We start from the raw sequence: 18669 nt of genomic DNA on the forward strand, positions 1-18669 counted from the left end.
GAGAACATGATGGAGGGAATTTGTTTAGAAGGTCTCTCAGGTGATATGGAACTAGAGACGGACCTGTTTTGTAGAGCAGGTAGAACTTGGATAGGTAGAAAAGATGGGAAGACATTAAAGGTTGGAGAGCATAACATATGGCCTTCTTAGCTCTGAGAAAGAAGGGAGTAGAGACCTCATGATTTTGCATTTTGTTTTCCTACTTCTGTGTGAGCAGTCTGGTCAGAAATTTCATGGGTTTTAAACTTCATTTGTTGAACTTGGATTGGATCTTAGTTTTGCTGCCTACTAGCTGTGTGCTCTTGGGCACTCAATGTTTTTAAACCTGAAAATTCACTTGTAAAACAAGGGTAATACTAACTATTTCAGAGGATGTTATAAGGAGTGATAAAGGCCCTAGCATAGTCCCAGACATCCAATATTTGTTTCATTCAAAAACAGTATAACCTTTTTTTCAGTTGTAGGAATATGTTTTTGTTACAGTTTATTTATGGGTGATAGGGCACCTGTGAGGTAACTGTAACTTTTCTTCCACCTAATTTTGTTTAAAAATAGAAGACTATTCATGCTTTTGTTTTAATAAAATAGAGAAAGCAAGAGTGCCTGAAAATACAGAGCTTCTGACTGTGTTGTTCTATTGGAATTTCATTAGTTATGCCCTGATAACCAGAGAGCAAAGACAGAGGACAGACTACATTGTTATTCAGTTCAGACCTTGGCATGTTCGGCTTCATCTCACAAGAGACTCAAATCTAGCTTGTATTCTCTTTGCTTTCCAGGCCTCCCTCCAAGTCTCAGCTGCCTCTCCCCTTCCTTTCGTGAGCTGCATAAATCTGCTTTCACCATAGCTTGCCATTTGTGATCTAAAGCTGTCAAGATTGAAACTCAGTCATCCTCTTTCTTCCCACCCAACTTCTTTCTGAACCTGATTCTCCTGGTTTTATTTCTCTCTTGTTTTGAGTATCTGAAGATAGAGATCAGGGCGTCTTCCTTTATGCTTCCCTTGTTCATCTACCTCTCAAATAGCTAATTTGTTTCCTTTTCCTTTAGTTCAGGTTCTTTTGCTAACTGAGTGCAACAGAGACTTAAAGTAGCCTCACATTTCTATTAACCAAATGTAAACTCACTCTCTCTCTCTCTCTCTCTCTCACACACACACACACACACACACACACCCCTAGCTTTTTTCTTTTCTGTTAAATTTATTATCTTTACTTTTTCTCCTACTCCATTCCTCTTCTACTACCTATGCACATGTAGCATCAAACTTCCTGATTTCTTAAGAATACTATGGTGTGACATTCTCCATGTTTTATGTGCTTTCCTCTCTGCCTTCAGTATTTTACAACTAATCTAATTGATTGTACTGCTAGTCATCCTTCAAAACCTGTTAGGTATTGCTTTTCCTGGGGAAGAAGTTCTTAATTTCTCCTCTTCCAGCCTCCTGACCATGCCCCTACAGCTTTCCTTTTCATGTCCTGTGGTGTGGTGCTGTCCAATATGGTAGTCCCTAGACGCATGTAGCTATTTAAATTTAAATCAATTAACATGTAATAAAATTTAAATAAAATGTAATAAAAGGAAACAGTTCCTCAGTTGTACTAGCACATTTCAGGTGCTCATTAGTCACTTGTGGTAGGGAATGCTGTGTTGGATAGTATGGTTTAAGAACTTCTCTGTCACAGAAATTCCTGTTGGATGGCTGTACATAGGGCTGACCATACCTTTCTCTGCGCTGGTCTTCCTTTGATTCTTTCTTGGTTGTATTTACTATACTATTATTTACTTATCTTGTTTCTCTGTTAGACTATGGAAGGTTGGAGGGCAGAGGATATTCTTTTCATCTCTTTATAGTGGGTTTGGGCTCAGAGCCTAGTATATCAAAGGTACTCAACAAAAATTTGAGTTGCACTGATTCAGTGAAGTTTAAAAGGGAGATTGGTCTCTAATGATGAAATAGTCACATGGCAGCATGTTTGTGTGTTTTTTTAAAACCAGTTTACACCTATTAAAAATCTATTTGAATTATTGAGACAAATATTCATATACATTTACCTAATAACCAACAAAAGGTGACATTTTGTCACATTTGCTTCCTCTTTCTGTTTTTCTCTCTGTTGGGGAATGTGAGTATATGTTTGAACATGTATACATATGTATATATATATATTATTTTCTTGCTGAAATGTGTGTGTATATACACACATATATACCTATATATACATAATTACATACATACATATTCACATTAAAAAATTTTTTTAAATTGTCAATGGACCTCTATTTCATTTATTTATATGCTGTGCTGAGAACTGAACCCAGTGCCTCACACATGCTAGGCAAGCACTCTACCACTGAGCCATAACCCTGTTCACATTTTTTAAAAACACTTTCTTGCTTTCTTAGAGAACAGGGTATTTTACATTTGCCTTGTATTTTCCTTGCCTTAGACCTGAGCTTAGTTATTTCTCTAATGACCCTGTGTTCCTTTCAGTGGAGTTTAGCATTTATATACCAATATCTGGTAGTGAGGCATGATAATTGGTACTGAGATATTATTGCTTCTAAGTTTTTTTTTTTTCCAGTGGACTGACGTAGGCAATATATTTTTTGAAAAGTCATCAGTTTAGACAGATAACTTTAATTCACATTCCAGTGTCATTCTATTTCTGTTGTCCTTCTCCCGGATTGAAACCCTGCTGTCCAACAACACTAGAATACTCATTTGCTCTGTCATTCAGTATTTTTCAACTGATATAATACCAGTATTACACCACTAACAAGCCTACTAGGTGAAGTTGAGAATTTCTTTGTAATTTTTCTTTTTGTTCTTAGAATACATTTTAGGATATATATTCAGAATACTATACTCGAAAGTTGCTTGAGTTCTTTCTTTTAAAATTAGGATTACTTGTTTCTGTTTTACTCAATTTGAAGGTTTTCTTTTCCTTCTTTTTGAAGTCTTGTTTCCATTTTTATCCAACCCATTGCATTTGCACCCATCTCCTAGAAGTTGAGAGTGAGACTTTTAACATAGTTTTGACTTCTGAACCATGGAAATATTTCACATAGAGTTAAAGGATGATCAGTACTGACTCTATATTTAGCAAGGTTCTTTGCCTTTTGTCTGATGTTAATGTTCTATACTGGCTGGGTTTCTTTGGTTGTTGTTGTTTGTTGGTTTTGCTTTGGCTTTCATTTCATCTGATTGTCTTTTTTTGTTCCTTTAACTTTAACCTGTACATGATTATGTTTTTGGTGATATCTTGTATCCAAGCTGAGAATTTCCATTTCCCATTAGGCAACTTCGTGATTACTGATAAATTTGAATTGTTTTCTGCTTTCTTATGTTTTTAAAGCATGCTCCCCTCGCCCCACTTGGCTTCTCCTGCCTTTTTTTGGTTGGAAAGAATCTTTATTTCTTTCATTTTAATTATTTGGGAGTTTTATATTCCATATCTGTTCTTTTAATGATCATCCTTGTCATGCATTACTTAATTACTTTGCATTGTATATTCAGTCAAATAAACCCATTCCTCTTTTCACATGAACTACCAAAATAGGTTTGTTAAATATTTTATTTTTGTAATTGAATTTCTTTAACTGAACCAAAGGACTGTACAGTTATCTTTTAGTAAGCATTAAAAAAGCTTGTAACATCAGTTAGAAAAGTAAGCCCCTCAGACCTGCATATGAAGAAAGATTGACAGAAAACTATACTCAAAACCACCTTTTCTTTTTAGTTTTTCAACCTTTTCTCTCTTCCTAAACCCTGCCTTTTGCTCCCAATGGGCCATAAGCACTATTCAGGACAGAAGTGTTATTTTGCTTATTGCCATATCTATTATTAAAAGTGTGCATTAGGAAATCAATGATAGATATACTAATTGAATGAATAAAGAAGAAATATTTCATCTGGAGAAGAATTAGTGGAATGGTAATGGGATGAAGGACAGGAGACATGGAGAATTTCAGTTGCATGCCAACAGTAATTATACTTGTTTGGTATTGTCTTGATGATGGAGGTGAGCCCTACCAGATGGAGCAGAGCTATCTGCTCTAAGGTTGTGTAGATAGTTCTAAGTGGCTTCATTATGTTGTAAGTTTCCAGTCATTCCCACAAAGGTTTTCTTCCTCCCTCCCTCCCTCCCTCCCTTCCTCCCTTCCTTCTTTCCTCCTTCCTTCCTTCCTTCCCCAGGGGGATGAATTCAGGGGTACTTAACCACTGAGCCACAGTCCTTTTTATATTTTATTAGAGACAGAGTCTCAATCCATTGCTTAGGGCCTCTCTAAATTGCTGAGGCTGTCTTTGAGCTCTCCATTCTCCTGCCTCAGCCTCCTGAGCTGCTGGGATTACAGGCGTGTGCCACCTCACCTGGCTCCCACAGAGTTTTGAGGTAGAGGTGATACAGCAGGCATTAACAGATCAGATAAATGGTCCCCAGTTGCTCTGAGATTCTGTGCAAAGTGGGTGGAACATATTGCCATCCTTAATTTATACCTGGATTTAGGTATATAGCTAAGGTTTTTTTTTTTTTTTTTTCTTGATACCAGGGATTGGACAGGGGCACTCAACCACTGAACCACAACCCAAGCCCACCCACACTTTTTTGTATATTTTAGAGACAAGGCCTTGCTGAATTGCTGAGGCTGGCTTTGAGCTCAAGATCTTTCTGCCTCAGCCTCCCAAATGGCTGGGATTATAGATGTATCACTGCACCTGACACATTAAGGTTTTATTTTTCATCTTAGACTTGATAAATCTTTAGATTTTATTTATTTGTTCCTAGATAGTCTTATATATGCTAATGATGTGTGTGAGAATGCTAGAATGAGGATTAGTGTATTAGGGCATGAATATACGTTTATTAATGATACAATTTAATTAAGCAGGGCTGGGGGTGTAACTCGGTTGTAGAGTACTTACTTGCTTAGCATGTTCAAGGCCCTGAATTTGATCCCCAGCACTGAAAAAAAAATTAAGCAAAGAAATACAATAGAAATACATAAAGTCAACATTAAATTCAGAATGTATTTATACATTAATGGCTTAAAATACAATCCACATGGTTTTATTGTTCCCTTTGAAAACTTTTGGTATATAACATTGAGAGTATGCTAAGTTGTATATATTAGAATTTGATTTCTGATTACATTTTTAAAAATCAAATTCAGTTATCAAAATATAAGTAATTTCTTTTAGTTTCCTGAAGGCATTTAGTACATATTTAGTTAGAGATTTGTTGTTGTTGTTGTTTTTTAAAGCCATGTCATTGTTTCTCTGTGTACCCTTTTCAGAATGTCCCTACCTCCATCCTTTTTTTTTGATACCTTTACCTTCATACCTTTTATATGCATGTGTGTAGCCACATACACTGATTGGAATAGAAGATCCTTAGCAGAAAGAAATGAGACTGGGCATTTGCTGTTCTACACAATCACATTTTGCAGATATACAAAATGAGATGTCCATGATATATCAGATTCAAGGCCTGTGAATAAGGAGTCAGAATTGCCTTTCCTATAGGATCTGGACTTCATATAGATTGCATACTTAACTATACAAGTCCCTGTCCCAGGGTCTGTACTTAGGTATAATTAAAATCATTTTTAAAAACCTGTCTTAAAGCTTAGGCCATTAACTCCTCCTTTCTTCCCAGTAATGTTGTTACTTCATAGGAGAAATTTGATTTGGTAGGTTTGTAATCACAGATTCAACTTCCTGAGTTGGCAAGATTTAAGACATTAAACTACTTTCAGAAATGTTCCTTAGGCAACTCAAACAGCAGGTGGAATAGCCAAGTAGATTTGAAAGCTTCCAGGACATCTTCCTGGCTCTCTGAACCACAATATAAAATCATCCAAGGAAGAGATGTTGGTCTTGAGCCAACACCTCATTCCTCCCCTATTATTGCTATGATACACAATTTTGGTTCTGAATGTATTGTAATTTAGAAAGCCAAATTGGGCGTAAGTATGATTCATGGCTTTTTCTTTTTCCCCCTAATGCTGGGGATTGAACTCAGGATCCCTGCATGCAGGGCAAGTGCTCTACCTTTCAGCTACACTCCCAGGCCAGTGTGAGTTCTTTTGAAATCTATTTTTGGGGAGTTTGTATGCGTTTGTTAGCCATTGACATGTCTATAATCTGGTGAAGGCTGGATTTGAAAATTTTCCCAGAGTTAAACTACTCTAAAAGGAAAACCTCAACTTGTTGGGAAGCTTGTTAATTTTACGCAATATAACTTTAATAAATGCATATAGGCCTGGAGTACTTGCATTAGATGGGGAATATAAGTGACCCAGACTCATGTGTTGTTAATCTGCTCTGCGGAGGCCTGTCTCTATGGGAATTCCTCAGTGTTATGGCCCACAGATGGTTATTCATTTTCCCAAACCAGATGGTGAGGGGATTGGGAAAAAGAGAAACACACACAAAAGTACAAAAAAGGTGGGACCCGGTGGATCAGCCAAACTTCTGATGGAAGAAGACTGACTATAAGCAGGCTCAGAACATTTATTATATAGGTTTAAACATCAAAAGGATTTATTGTGAGAAACCTTCTTTAAGATAAACAAAACTGAAATTGTGGGTAAAACAGCCCCATTAGAGCTTATCAGCTTATGCCCGTAACCCTCTACCTCAGGGCAGTATTTGAACCCGAGCCTATGAACTAATGAATTTCGTGGCTGGCATAGAATCTCCCTTGAGCAGGGTGTCACCTTATCTATTGGGCGATCTTTGATTGGCACCTTTGCACGGAGAAATTCCCAAGGAACTGCCCTGTTGATCAGAACTAACTATCTGTTCCCCTTTCTTTTGTTTTGAAATATTTATTATTTAGTTGTAGTTGGACACAGTACCTTTATTTATTTATTTATGTGGTGCTGAGGATCAAACCCAGGGCCTTGCACGTGCTAGGCGAGCACTCTACCACTGAGCCAAAAGACCCCTGTTCCCCTTTCTTTTCCTTCCTATTATATTGTTAATTCTTTAAGAATTTTTGGTGGATTTATAGTTCCAGGTTCAACTTCCAGGATTGGCAATCTTACTTTTACCACTTCTCTCCAGGATTCGTTTTACATAATGCATTCTGTTCATGGAGATCTAATAAATAATTAATCTATTTTCATGTCCTTTCAGTAGTTATAAAACATAATAATAAGCTTGATGTGATATAGAAAGCAGTATTAAATAATGCTAAGCCTATAATTTAAAGGCTAGGAGATTAGAAAATACTTAAGGAATGCTGAGAATCAGCAAGTGTTAAAACTTGGAGATAAATTACATTTTAGTCAGTTTTATTGTTTTCATGTGTGCTTACTAGAATTCAGGTAAGTCCCTGAAAGAAGTTACCTTTGGCTAATTTCAAGGAAGCAGATGTTAGGGCAGTTAAACAAAACTTTTTTTTTTTTTTTAACATAGTTAAAACAACAAATGAAATTATAGAAGAAGAAAGGTAAATAAAAGTAAAAATGAGAGTAGTGCTTCTCAGCATGCAGTGGGAGGGGACAGTGATGTCAGAGAGTTTGGGATAGTGTGGGGTATTTTCAGAGGCCTTTTGTCTGCAGACTCAACATAAAGGAAAGCCAGTTTCTAAGCTTGCAAGCACAAGTTTTCAGAAAGTGCTTCCTTAGCCTTTATTAATAGAAGGGGCCTAGGCCTTGAAGTTCCTGTATGAGGCAGTGGGGCTACAGCATTGTGCTTTGTGGGGGTATTATAAGAAGTAATTATGACACGTGGCCCTGGCACCTGATCACTGTTGCTCATGCATCTACTGATTTTTAGCTGCTGGCATTCCACTTGTTTCCTGAGAATCTTTCCTCTTTTTTTTCTTGCCACATTAAAAAAAAATTTTTTTTTAGTTATCAATGGATGTTTATTTTATTTAGTTACATGCAGTGCTGAGAATCAAACCCAGTTCTCCCACATGCTAGGCAAGTGCTCTACCACTGAGCCACAACCCCAGCCCTTGCCACATTTTTTATTGGTGCACAATGATGAGATTTGTTGTTACATATTCATACATTCACACAATATAATTTGCCAATATCACTCTCCAGTACTTCCCCCTTTTCTCTCCCTGTTCCCTTTCTTTTACTATCTCCCTTTGATTTTCATTAGATTCTGACCTCCTACCTTTCTCTTTTTCCTCTGTAGCTTCCACATAGGAGAGTAAACATAAGACCCTTCATCTTCTGAGTTTGACTTATTTTGCTTAACATAATGACAATTTCATTTTTCTTTATGTCTGAATAAAACACCATGTGGCACATATACCACATTTTCTTTATCTTTTCATCTGTTGATAGATTGGTTCCATAGTTTGGCTATTGTGAATTGTGCTGCTATAAACATGGGCAGGCATGTATCACTGTAGCAAGATGACTTTAATTCTTCTGGATAAATACCAAGAAGTGGTACAGATGAGTCATATGATGGTTCCATGCCTAGTCTTTTGAGGAATCTCTGAACTGATGCCCTTAGTGATCATACTAATTTACAGTCCCACCAACAGTATAAAGTGTTCCTTTTTCTCTACATCCTCTTTAGCATTTATTTTTATTTGTATTCTTGATGAATGCCTTTCTGACTAGCTGAGCATCCTTCTTAGAGTTCCTGTTTTTCTTCCTTGTTTCTCTTGTGAGTCACTTATTCCTACTTGGGAATATTACTGAGGGGATTTCACAAGCACAAGGATTTTATTCTATGGAAATATTCTTTTTCCAAACTGACATTTTAAACCTTTTCTTGAGGGACAAGATTATAAGAACTTCTGGGAGACTGAAAGAAATTTAGTCTGCTTCAGAAGTGAATAAATGGAAGGATCTGTCTGACTCTCAGTGGATTGGGGTATTGCTTTTATTTGTACTTGAACCCTACTATGAAAATGACCAGTTGACTGCACAGTGATCTCTGCAGCCCTTCACAGCATGCACTCACTCTGTGTGCTAAATAGTCCGGGTGCCTGTTTGTCTCAATTTTCTGTTTGGGAAAATTAGAAAAATAGTAAGGTAGGTAGGTAGAGTGTATGACTTATATATTTTATCTTTTCTGTAGCAAAGAGTGAAAAGAAGCTGCATATTTGTTTTCTGAAAAGAATTTTCTGAGCTTTTAAAAAATTTGATCATATAATTATCTTAGTATAACTGAGAAATTTAGTAGGAGTGAGTAACCATTTGGAATAAGGAAAATGTAGCTTTGTTAGTATCTGAATATCTAAATTAGTGTCTCGGTAGCTACTTACAATAAATATCTTTTTTTTCTTTTAGGGCTGCTGCTCAAAGCAAATTAAGTCACTACACAGATGCAATAAAGGATTGTGAAAAAGCAATAGCAATTGATTCAAAGTACAGTAAGGCCTATGGGAGGATGGGGTAAGTTCTGGGAGAATGTTCAAAGTTGTACCAAGTAGTATCAGAGACACTGTTCTTAATGGTTTGATTATGAATTTCCTGCTTAGTATTACCCTCTTGGAATTAATAAGAAGATAAATATAAGGAAGGAATTGACTACAAATTTTGTGACTTGAGAGTAAGGTGACTAGTTGTTTTATGACTGATTGGTTATTGGAGAAGATGGTATAACCACACAAGCAGAGTCATTTCTTGTCCATAACCACAAATCTAGATGAGTACCCAACACTGGTAGACAGTCCTATTTTTCTTACATCAAAATTCACCTTTTCATTCTCTCATGCAACTATTTTGCACCCACCTTTCACATTTCCACTACTCCCCTTCCATGGTGACTCTCAGCTGATACTGCTTTACACTTAATTAAGAAAATAGACCTGTTTTGAAGAGTAACAACTCATCTTCCTATTTCTGAGTCCTCCAATCTACTTGCATTTGTATCTACAAAGATTGCCTTTTTTCTATAAAGATTGCCTTTTAAAATGGAAGGGTTCTTAAGAACATCACTTCCCTCCATATTTTAAGAACTCATTCTTTTGTACTTTTGATGTCATACTTGTAGTTATCCCCTTTATCTTCTACAACACTAGTTTTCCATCTCTAATAGATAATCACTGGAATTCCATCATAGACTGGAATCATCCCGTGTTCCTCTCCAGCTATTGTCTCACCTCCCAGTTCTTTTCTCTGTAAAGCCCCTGATGATTATCTGTACCTCCTGTCTCATCTGTATCATCTCTTGTTCCTTATTCATCTCATCCAGCAGGCCTTTTATCTATGTGATAGCTTATTTTGTCAACTTGACTGGGTAGGGGATTCCCTTGGTAAAACATTTCTGGGGATATCTATGTGAATATTTCTGGAAGGAATTAGCATTTGAATCTGTAGATTGAGTAAAGATCATCCTCCCCAATGTGGGAGGGCAGCATGCAATCCTCTAATGGACTAAATACAACCAAAAGGCAGAGGAAGGGTCCAATCACTCTCTCCTCCAGCTGGGCATCCATCTTCTCCTGCCCTTGGACCTCAGTATTCCTGGATCTCAAACCATCGGCTCTTCTGGTTCTCAAATCTTCTGTTTGGAGTCTACTACACCACTAATTTTCCTGTACCTCTGGTTTACAGATGGCAAATAGTGGCACTTCATACCTTCCATAATGAGCTAATGTTTTCTAATAAATCTTTCCATATATCTTTGTACTATTGGTTTCTGTATTAGTCTGGATAACCCTAATATAGTCACTCTGTTGGTGAGATCACCAGTTTTTGGTATTTTATTGGAGCTAGCATTCAGTTCTATATCTTCACCCTACCACATTTATATTATTTGGTGCAATTATCATAAGTTTGACAGATTTAATCCTCTATGATTTATCACACTTGCCTTGTTTTCCTTCTACTTCACTGTGTGCTCTTTTCCAGTCTTCTTCTTCTTCCTTTTTCACCTCTGAAGATGATGGTTTTTTTCAGGGCTTTATCCTCTTCTACTGCTTCTTCTCTTCTGATTGCATCCTACCTGAGACTTTTTTTGGGGGTACTGGGGATTGAACTCAGGGGCACTTAACCACTGAGCCACATCCCCAGCCCTAGTTTGTATTTTATTTAGAGACAGGGTCGCACTTAGCTGCTTAGCACCTCGTAGTTGCTAAGCCTGGCTTTAAACTTGCATTCCTCCTGTCTCAGCCTCCTGAGCTGCTGGGATTATAGGTGTGCACCACCATACCTGGCCTGCCTTGCCTTCCATTTGTAGTTGTTACTCATTATTTGTAGGTTCTGTATGTATGATTTGCCTTCTTGATAAAATTTATGTGTAATCCACAATTCAATATTGATTTATGGTCATTGATTCTGTGGTCACTTATGAACATTCACAAGTAGTGAAAATTTCAAGTTTTCTGATGTGTGCTATTGTCTGAGGTAGATAACATGATAGTCTTCTTTTTTATTTTAGCTCACGCTGAAACAGTCTATTTGGTGGTACATTGTTTTTGTATTTTTAAATCTTTTGTTTGTGATTTTGCTGCTTATGGTGGTCCAAAGGGTAGGCCGAAGTGTTCCTAAGTGCAAAAAGATTGTAATGTGTCTTAAGTAGAAAATACATGTGTGAGATAAGTTTTTGTTTAGGCATGAGTTAGACTTGTGGCAGTGATTTCAGTGCTAATTAATAAAAAATGTATATTAAATAAGTTTATTTAAACAGAAACACATATAAAACAAAGTTATGTATTGATTAGGTGATGAAAATGTTCACAGAGTTTCACAGGAACCTAACCCTATACTTTCACTAGGAACAATTTAGTATTTGCTAATTCATGGAGGCTTTATAGAACATAACTCTGTGAATGAGAATCAACTATATATGTTGTTGGATCTCTTAAATTATATGTCTGAACTTCAAACTCATATATTCAACCACTTCTCATTATGTTCAGATATTTAATAGGCATTTTGTTTCAAACAGAGCTCTTGTTCCATTCTTAAATCTTCCCATCTCAGTAAATTATACCATCATTCATCTACCTAGTATTCAGGTTAAAAGCTGAGGAGTCAGTCTTTATTCATATTATACCTGGCATATCTAATATATTAGCAAGTCCTGTCTATTCTAGTTTCTGAGTGTATCTTAGACACAGATATTGAGCACTCTCTTGCTTACAGACCTAGTCCAAACTGCATTCTCTTACCTAGACAACTGCAGTCACTTCCTAACTCGTCTCCCTGCCTCCATTCTGTCTCACCCTGGCTGATCCTGTAGAGAAGGCAGAGTGAGCTTTCTAGAATACATAATTTAGATCATGTCACTCCACTACAACAAGAATAGAGTCTGAGCTCCGATGATCCTATATGGCACCTGACTGCTCTGATAGCATCTATTTCTTTTTTTAAAATTTATTTTTATTTATATATAACAGCAGAATGCATTACAATTCTTATTACATATATAGAGCTCAATTTTTCATCTCTGGTTGTATACACAGTATATTCACACCAATTTCTGTCTTCATATATGTACTTTGGATAATAATGATCATCACATTCAATCATCATTAATTATCCCATGCCCCCTCCATTCCCCTCCCACTTCTCTGCCCTATCTAGAGTTCTTCTATTCCTCCCATGCTCCCTCTCCCTATCTCACTATGAATCAGCCTCCTTATATCAGAGAAAACATTTGGCATTTGGTTTTTTGGGCCTGGCTAACTTTATTTTCTCTAACCCCATTCATTTATCTGCAAATTCTATGATTTGATTCTCTTTTATTGCTGAGTAATATTCCATTGTGTATATATGCCACATTTTTTTTTAAAGAGAGAGAGAGAGAGAGAATTTTAATATTTATTTTTTAGTTTTTCGGCAGACACAACATCTTTGTATGTGGTGCTGAGGATCGAACCCGGGGCGCACGCATGCCAGGCGAGTGTGCTACCGCTTGAGCCACATTCCTAGCCCCTATATGCCACATTTTAAAAATCCATTCATCTGTTGAAGGGCATTTAGGTTGGTTCCCCAGTTTAGCTATTGTGAATTGTGCTGCTATAAACATTGATGTGGCTGTGTCCTTGTAGTATGCTGTTTTTAAGTCCTTTGGGATAGACTGAGGAGAGGGATAGCTGGGTCAAATGGTGGTTCCATTTCCAACTTTCCAAGAAATCTCCATACTGCTTTCCATATTGGCTGCACCAATTTGCAGTCCCACCAGCAATGTATGAGTGTACCTTTTCCCCACATCCTCATCAACAATTGTTGTTTGTCTTCATAGCTGCCATTCTGACTTTAGTGAGATGAAATCTTAGAATAGTTTTGATTTGCATTTCTCTAATTGCTAGTGATGATGAACATTTTTTCATGTGTTTGTTGATTGATTGTACATCTTTTGAGAAGTGTCTCTTCAGGTCCTTGGCCCATTTATTGATAGGGTTATTTGTTTTTTTGGTGTCTAGCTTTTTGAGTTCTTTATATACCTTAGAGATTAGTGCTGTATCTGATGTGAGAGGTAAAGATTTGCTCCCAATATGTAGGTTCTTTATTCACCTCACAGATTGTTTCTTTTGCTGAGAGGAATTTTGAGTCCATCCCATTTATTGATTCTTGATTTTAATTCTTGTGCCACAGGAGTCTTATTAAGGAAGTTGGGGCCTAATCTCATATGATGAAGATTAGGGCCTACTTTTTCTTCTATTAGACATAGGGTCTCTGGTTATATTCCTAAGTCCTTGATCCATTTTGAGTTGAGTTTTGTGCCTGGTGAGAGATAGGAATTTAATTTCATTTTGTTGCATATAAATTTCCAGTTTCCCAGCACCATTTGTTGAAGAGGCTATCTTTTCTCTAGTGCATATTCTTGGCACCTTTGTCTAATATAATTGTAGTTTTGTGTGTTAGTCTCTGTGTCCTCTAGTCTGTACCATTGGTATTTGCTAATTCATGGAGGCTTTATAGAACACAACTACCTAGTGTTCAGGTTAAAAGCTGAGGAGGCAGGAGGATCTTATGTTTTGGTGCCAATACCATGCTAGTTTTGCTACTGTTGCTCTGTAGTATAGTTTAAGGTCTGGTATAGTGATGCCACCTGCTAAGGATTGTTTTTAACTATTCTGGGTCTCTGATTTTTTCCAGATGAATTTCATGATTGCTTTTTTTTTTTTATTTCTATGAGGAATGTCATTGGAATTTTTATCAGAATTGCATTAAATCCATACAGTGCTTTTGGAAGTATGGTCATTTTGATAATATTAATTCTGCCTATCCAAGAGCAAGGTAGATCTTTCCATTTTCTAAGGTTTTCTTTGATTTATTTTAGTGTTCTGTAATTTTCATTATATAGATCCTTCACCTCTTTCATTAAGTTGATTCCCAAGTATTTTATTTTTTGACATCAACTCTTTCTACATTATTTTCTGTGCTCCTTCCTCTTCAGTCTTTGTCCTATACTTTAAGCATACCAAGCTTTCATCTTTTTTAGGACTTTGTGTTTACTGCTATTTCTATTTAGAATACTTCTCCCCTGATTTCCTGGTAACCGCTTTCTTCATGTCATATAGGTCATCTCAGTTTGGCATTTTTGAGCAGCTGTTTCTTTATTCTCTTTAGTATCTATTCTTTTTGATTGCATATTTCATGCCTGTCCTCCCCAAGTAGAATGAGCTTTTCTTAACATGAGAAAATTTATCTCTTTTCTTGTGGAATCCTGAGTATTCACAATAGTCCTGGTATATAATAAGACTTTACTAAATATTTATTGACTGTTGATTAAGGTTGGGGACTCTGATTAAGTATCTTTCAGGGTTGATGGGTGGAAAATTAATTAGGTTGTGAGAATTTCTCCGGAGTTGATACTGTAGTTTCTCTTAATCAAAAGTCTGTGAGGTAAGTCAGAATAAGAAAAAAGTTGGGTTAATATATTAAAAACAATCTCAGCACAAACAAAACCCCCCAATACTATCTTTCTCTATATAGCATTATTGTTTCATTCTGAAGTAATTTTCCAATAAATAAATTATAACTAGGTGGAGATAAACATTAACATTTAATAACTAATTTTTATTTGTGCCTGGGTAATAATTTGTTATTTGAGTTGTAAAGAATGCTAATTTTCTCTATTTAACAAAAATGTCTTGTTCAGGATAGTCATCTGATACCCTGCAGCCTACTTTTTAAATAGAAAACTCATATTTATGGTTGCTGAAAGACACTGTTAGGAAGAAAGAATGTGGGATGTTTTGAAGCATAGATATATTTTAGAGTTTTTAAAAATGGAACTAGCATCATGGATTTACATGACCACAGGGTTGTCAGCACAAATCTTTGCAGAGTTCACTCCAGGCATTCATAAAGCAAATTACCTCAATATTAGGCTTAAAAAAGGGAAAGGCAGATAAAAGTCATCTCTAAGCATTATGTTCACAATCCGTATGGTATAACCAAACTTTTCAGCAAGCAGAATAGAGAGAAATAAGATTTATAGAATCTTGGAATTAGAGGGAATTTTAGTGATACTCTTGTGAACCACAGTACAACATTAGTAAGTAAAATATGAATTTGAATTATTAAGATTTGACTTTGTGATTTCTTGATGTTCTTTAGCATAACTCTTATACTCTATATTTACTCTGTATTTTCTTCAGGCTGGCCCTCACTGCTATGAATAAATTTGAAGAAGCAGTTACAAGTTATCAAAAGGCATTAGATCTTGACCCTGAAAATGATTCCTATAAGTCAAATCTGAAAATAGCAGAACAGAAGTTAAGAGAGGTGTCTAGTCCTGTAAGTTGTTAATGCAGAATGAGTGAAATATTTTCTGTCATTCATAATTTATTGAAATTAATTTTTAGTGGTTGGAATGATTCTTAGATATAACTCTTCCACAGACAGGAACTGGATTGAGCTTCGACATGGCTAGCTTGATAAATAATCCAGCTTTCATTAGTATGGTGAGTACATCTCCTTTTACTGACTGTTTTACCTAGAGATATATTTCCAAACTTTCGTTTTTTCCATAGTCTTTTAAGAGATGGGGGTCTTGCCATGTTGCCCAAGCTGTCCCCAACTCTTCAGTTCAAGTGATCCTCCTGCCTTTGAGTAGCTGGAATTTCTGGCTCAGGACTTTTTAGAAGGGAGCTTTTGTGGTGGTAGTAGTGAAATACTGGGGGCAGAGGCTAAGGCAGGGATGCTTCACCGTCTACCTGCCTCTGAAAGAAGACAGGCATGGATGTCACAAAGCCCCTAAATTCCCCACAGTGGAATGAATGTAAAAATCTGTGAACATCATGTGTGCTTTTCTAGGAGAAAACCATGTTTTTCATCAGATTGGCATAGGAATCTGCAATTACACTGATGGTTAAATTTCTTACGTGAAACTGGTCCTAGGAAGATATATCTAAGAATTGAAGTCTGAGAATTGAGGCTATAGTGGTTCTTTAAAGCTTGTTACTCAGCATTCAGCTTAAGCAATTATTTGGGGTTGCTAGGGCTATAGTTCAGTGGTAAAGTGTTTGCCTAGCCTGTGTAAAGCTCTTGTTAACCAGCACCACATGGAAAAAAAAAAGTGTATCTGAACTTTTCATGTCAGACTCTCATATATAAATTCTATTATACAAACCAACAAAATAACTTAGGAATCTTTTGGAAAACATATATGCTTTGATCCATTGTGTGATTTAGTGGGTATAGGCTGTTACCTGGGCATACAAAGCTCCCTAGAGGACTATATACTTTGGATGAAGAAACATTCTGTCATACCTGTGCCCCTGGAAGGCAGAAATCAGTTCTTATTTATCTTTGGTTCCTTCAAATAAATGTCATGGATCCATCCAAAGCAATTGAAATGCAGATGACTCACTTCTAGTGAGATTAGACAGTCTTTTGAGCGTTGGTAGTACCTCCACCCTACCATCAAATTTATTACCAACTTGCTGGCAAAGAAGTCTGTAATGTTTGTGACATTTTTTAAACCTACTTACCCATTTTCAGGATTCAGGTTATGCTACTGTCTTTATGTAAGACATAAAAATGAAATTCTTTTTAGATTTGACTTAGGCTCCAAAGTGCTATGTGCCAAAATAGGGCATGACACCACCATGCAGGAGTTAAATAAGACAATGATTAAAAACATATTTTTGACCCTCAACAATTGAGTCAGGGCTACTGAAAGAGGTAGTACACACCTGTAATTCCAGCTTCTTGGGAGGCTGAGGCAGGAGGATCTTATGTTCAAGGCTTGCTCAGGCAACTTAGCAAGACCCTGTCTCAAAAAACAAAAACAAAAACAAAAAAACACTGGGAATACATAGGTCAGTGGTAAAATGACCCTGGGTTTAATCCCCAGTACTTGGGTCAGGGCTGATGATATAACACATGCTTAGCATGTGTGATGCCATGGAATTGAGTAGCTGGAATTTCCGGCTCAGGACTTTTTAGAAGGGAGCTTCTAAAAGCTCTCTTCTAAATTCCCTGCTAAAAGTCAGCTTGATAGATAAAAAATGGGGTTTTGGAGAGTTATTAAGAGTTTCAGAGCCCTGCTTCATGCATGAAGTGGGAATCCTGCTTTCATCTCAGTCCTACTGAGAAAGGGCTTTTCTGGTCCATTCTGAAAGCCACACAGAGCAGTCACATCCAAAGGGTCTTTTGGGATGGACCCTTTCAAGTGTAGGAGTTTTTTTATACTTTTTTTTTCTAAAAAAAATATATTTTTAGTTGTAGATGGACACAATACCTTTTTTTATTTTTATGTGGTGCTGAGGATCGAACCCAGTGCCTCACATGTGCAAGGTGTGCACTCTACCACTGAGCCACAAACCCAGCCCCGGATTCTTTATACTTTTAAAGTTTCTATTTTTCCTTTTGGTTTAATTGATCTGATTATCAATAGTAAGTCAACTGCTATCAATAGCCTTAGTTTATAGTGCTATTATAGTATTGAATCTCATTAGCTTTGTAATATTTTTAATGTCAGTTTTCCCAATATCTCCTATTTTTACCTTCCCATTTACTTTGTGTAGCACTGAGTCTCTAGAGGATGCTAGTACTTACATGGTTTAGCTTTCATACCTTTTAAAAAATCTGTGTTAAAGATCCCTATTAACTACCTTTAATGGGAGGTACTATTTTTCAATTCCAGGCAGCAAGTTTAATGCAGAACCCTCAAGTTCAACAGCTGTAAGTACACAGAAGGAGCTTGTTACATTTTCCTCTTCTACTTGCCAGTCTTTTAAGTTGAGCACAGTAGCTAAAATATGATAATACTTCCCTGAATGCCAGTCATTTAGCATTTGAAACTACAATTTGATCTAACCTCTTACATAATGTAGGCTTAGCTTTTTTTTTTTGTCCAGTTACCCTATTTGTTAAGAATATATCCTAATCTCAGTGATACATCTTTTGCATACCATAGAATGTCAGGAATGATGACAAATGCCATTGGAGGACCTGCTGCTGGAGTTGGAGGCCTAACTGACCTGTCTAGCCTCATCCAAGCGTAAGTCTCACTTAAAACAGAAGTAATGAAAATTTATTTTCTAAGGTGAGGGGCAAGGGCTTGCTGCTGTTGCTGCTTTTTAAATCTTTTACTGTTAATATCATTGGTCTCCTTAAAGTTATTAAAACTGAAAACAGTTCATAAGTAGGAGTTACTTTTCAGATTGAAAGGCAGGAATCCAAAAGACATGATGAGTCATCTATCTAGCTCTGTCTTTTAAGAGGAGCAATCACATGTATTCAGTATACATTTTTCCCTTCCCAATGGATCTTAAAGTA

General features: G+C 36.6%; 2 protein-coding genes across 12 annotated transcripts in view; one reads left to right on the top strand and one right to left on the bottom strand.

Annotated features, from left to right (window-relative positions):
• The window catches only part of Sgtb (small glutamine rich tetratricopeptide repeat co-chaperone beta), a 46439-nt gene that overhangs the window by 23003 nt on the left and 4767 nt on the right, over positions 1-18669 (top strand). For all 4 annotated transcript variants that reach the window (XM_076857227.2, XM_076857223.2, XM_076857226.2 and 1 more), the window contains exons 6-10: positions 9274-9378; positions 15543-15681; positions 15786-15848; positions 18035-18072; positions 18308-18391. In XM_076857227.2, coding sequence (XP_076713342.1) covers positions 9274-9378; positions 15543-15681; positions 15786-15848; positions 18035-18072; positions 18308-18391 — 429 coding nt within the window. The remainder of the gene's footprint in view (positions 1-9273; positions 9379-15542; positions 15682-15785; positions 15849-18034; positions 18073-18307; positions 18392-18669) is intronic.
• The window catches only part of Trappc13 (trafficking protein particle complex subunit 13), a 44921-nt gene continuing 38966 nt past the window's right edge, over positions 12715-18669 (bottom strand). For 3 of the 8 annotated variants that reach the window (XM_076857213.2, XM_077109483.1, XM_077109484.1), the window contains exons 14-15: positions 17082-17158; positions 12715-13659 (exon numbers count right to left, since the gene is read on the bottom strand). In XM_076857213.2, the coding sequence (XP_076713328.1) occupies positions 13575-13659; positions 17082-17158 (162 nt within the window). In that variant the 3' untranslated portion in view covers positions 12715-13574. The other 5 variants (XM_077109485.1, XM_076857214.2, XM_076857216.2 and 2 more) reach the window with 4 other exon arrangements.

The sequence above is a fragment of the Callospermophilus lateralis genome, chromosome 5, assembly GCF_048772815.1.
Source record: "Callospermophilus lateralis isolate mCalLat2 chromosome 5, mCalLat2.hap1, whole genome shotgun sequence".
In the NCBI taxonomy this organism is placed as follows: Eukaryota; Metazoa; Chordata; class Mammalia; order Rodentia; family Sciuridae; genus Callospermophilus; species Callospermophilus lateralis.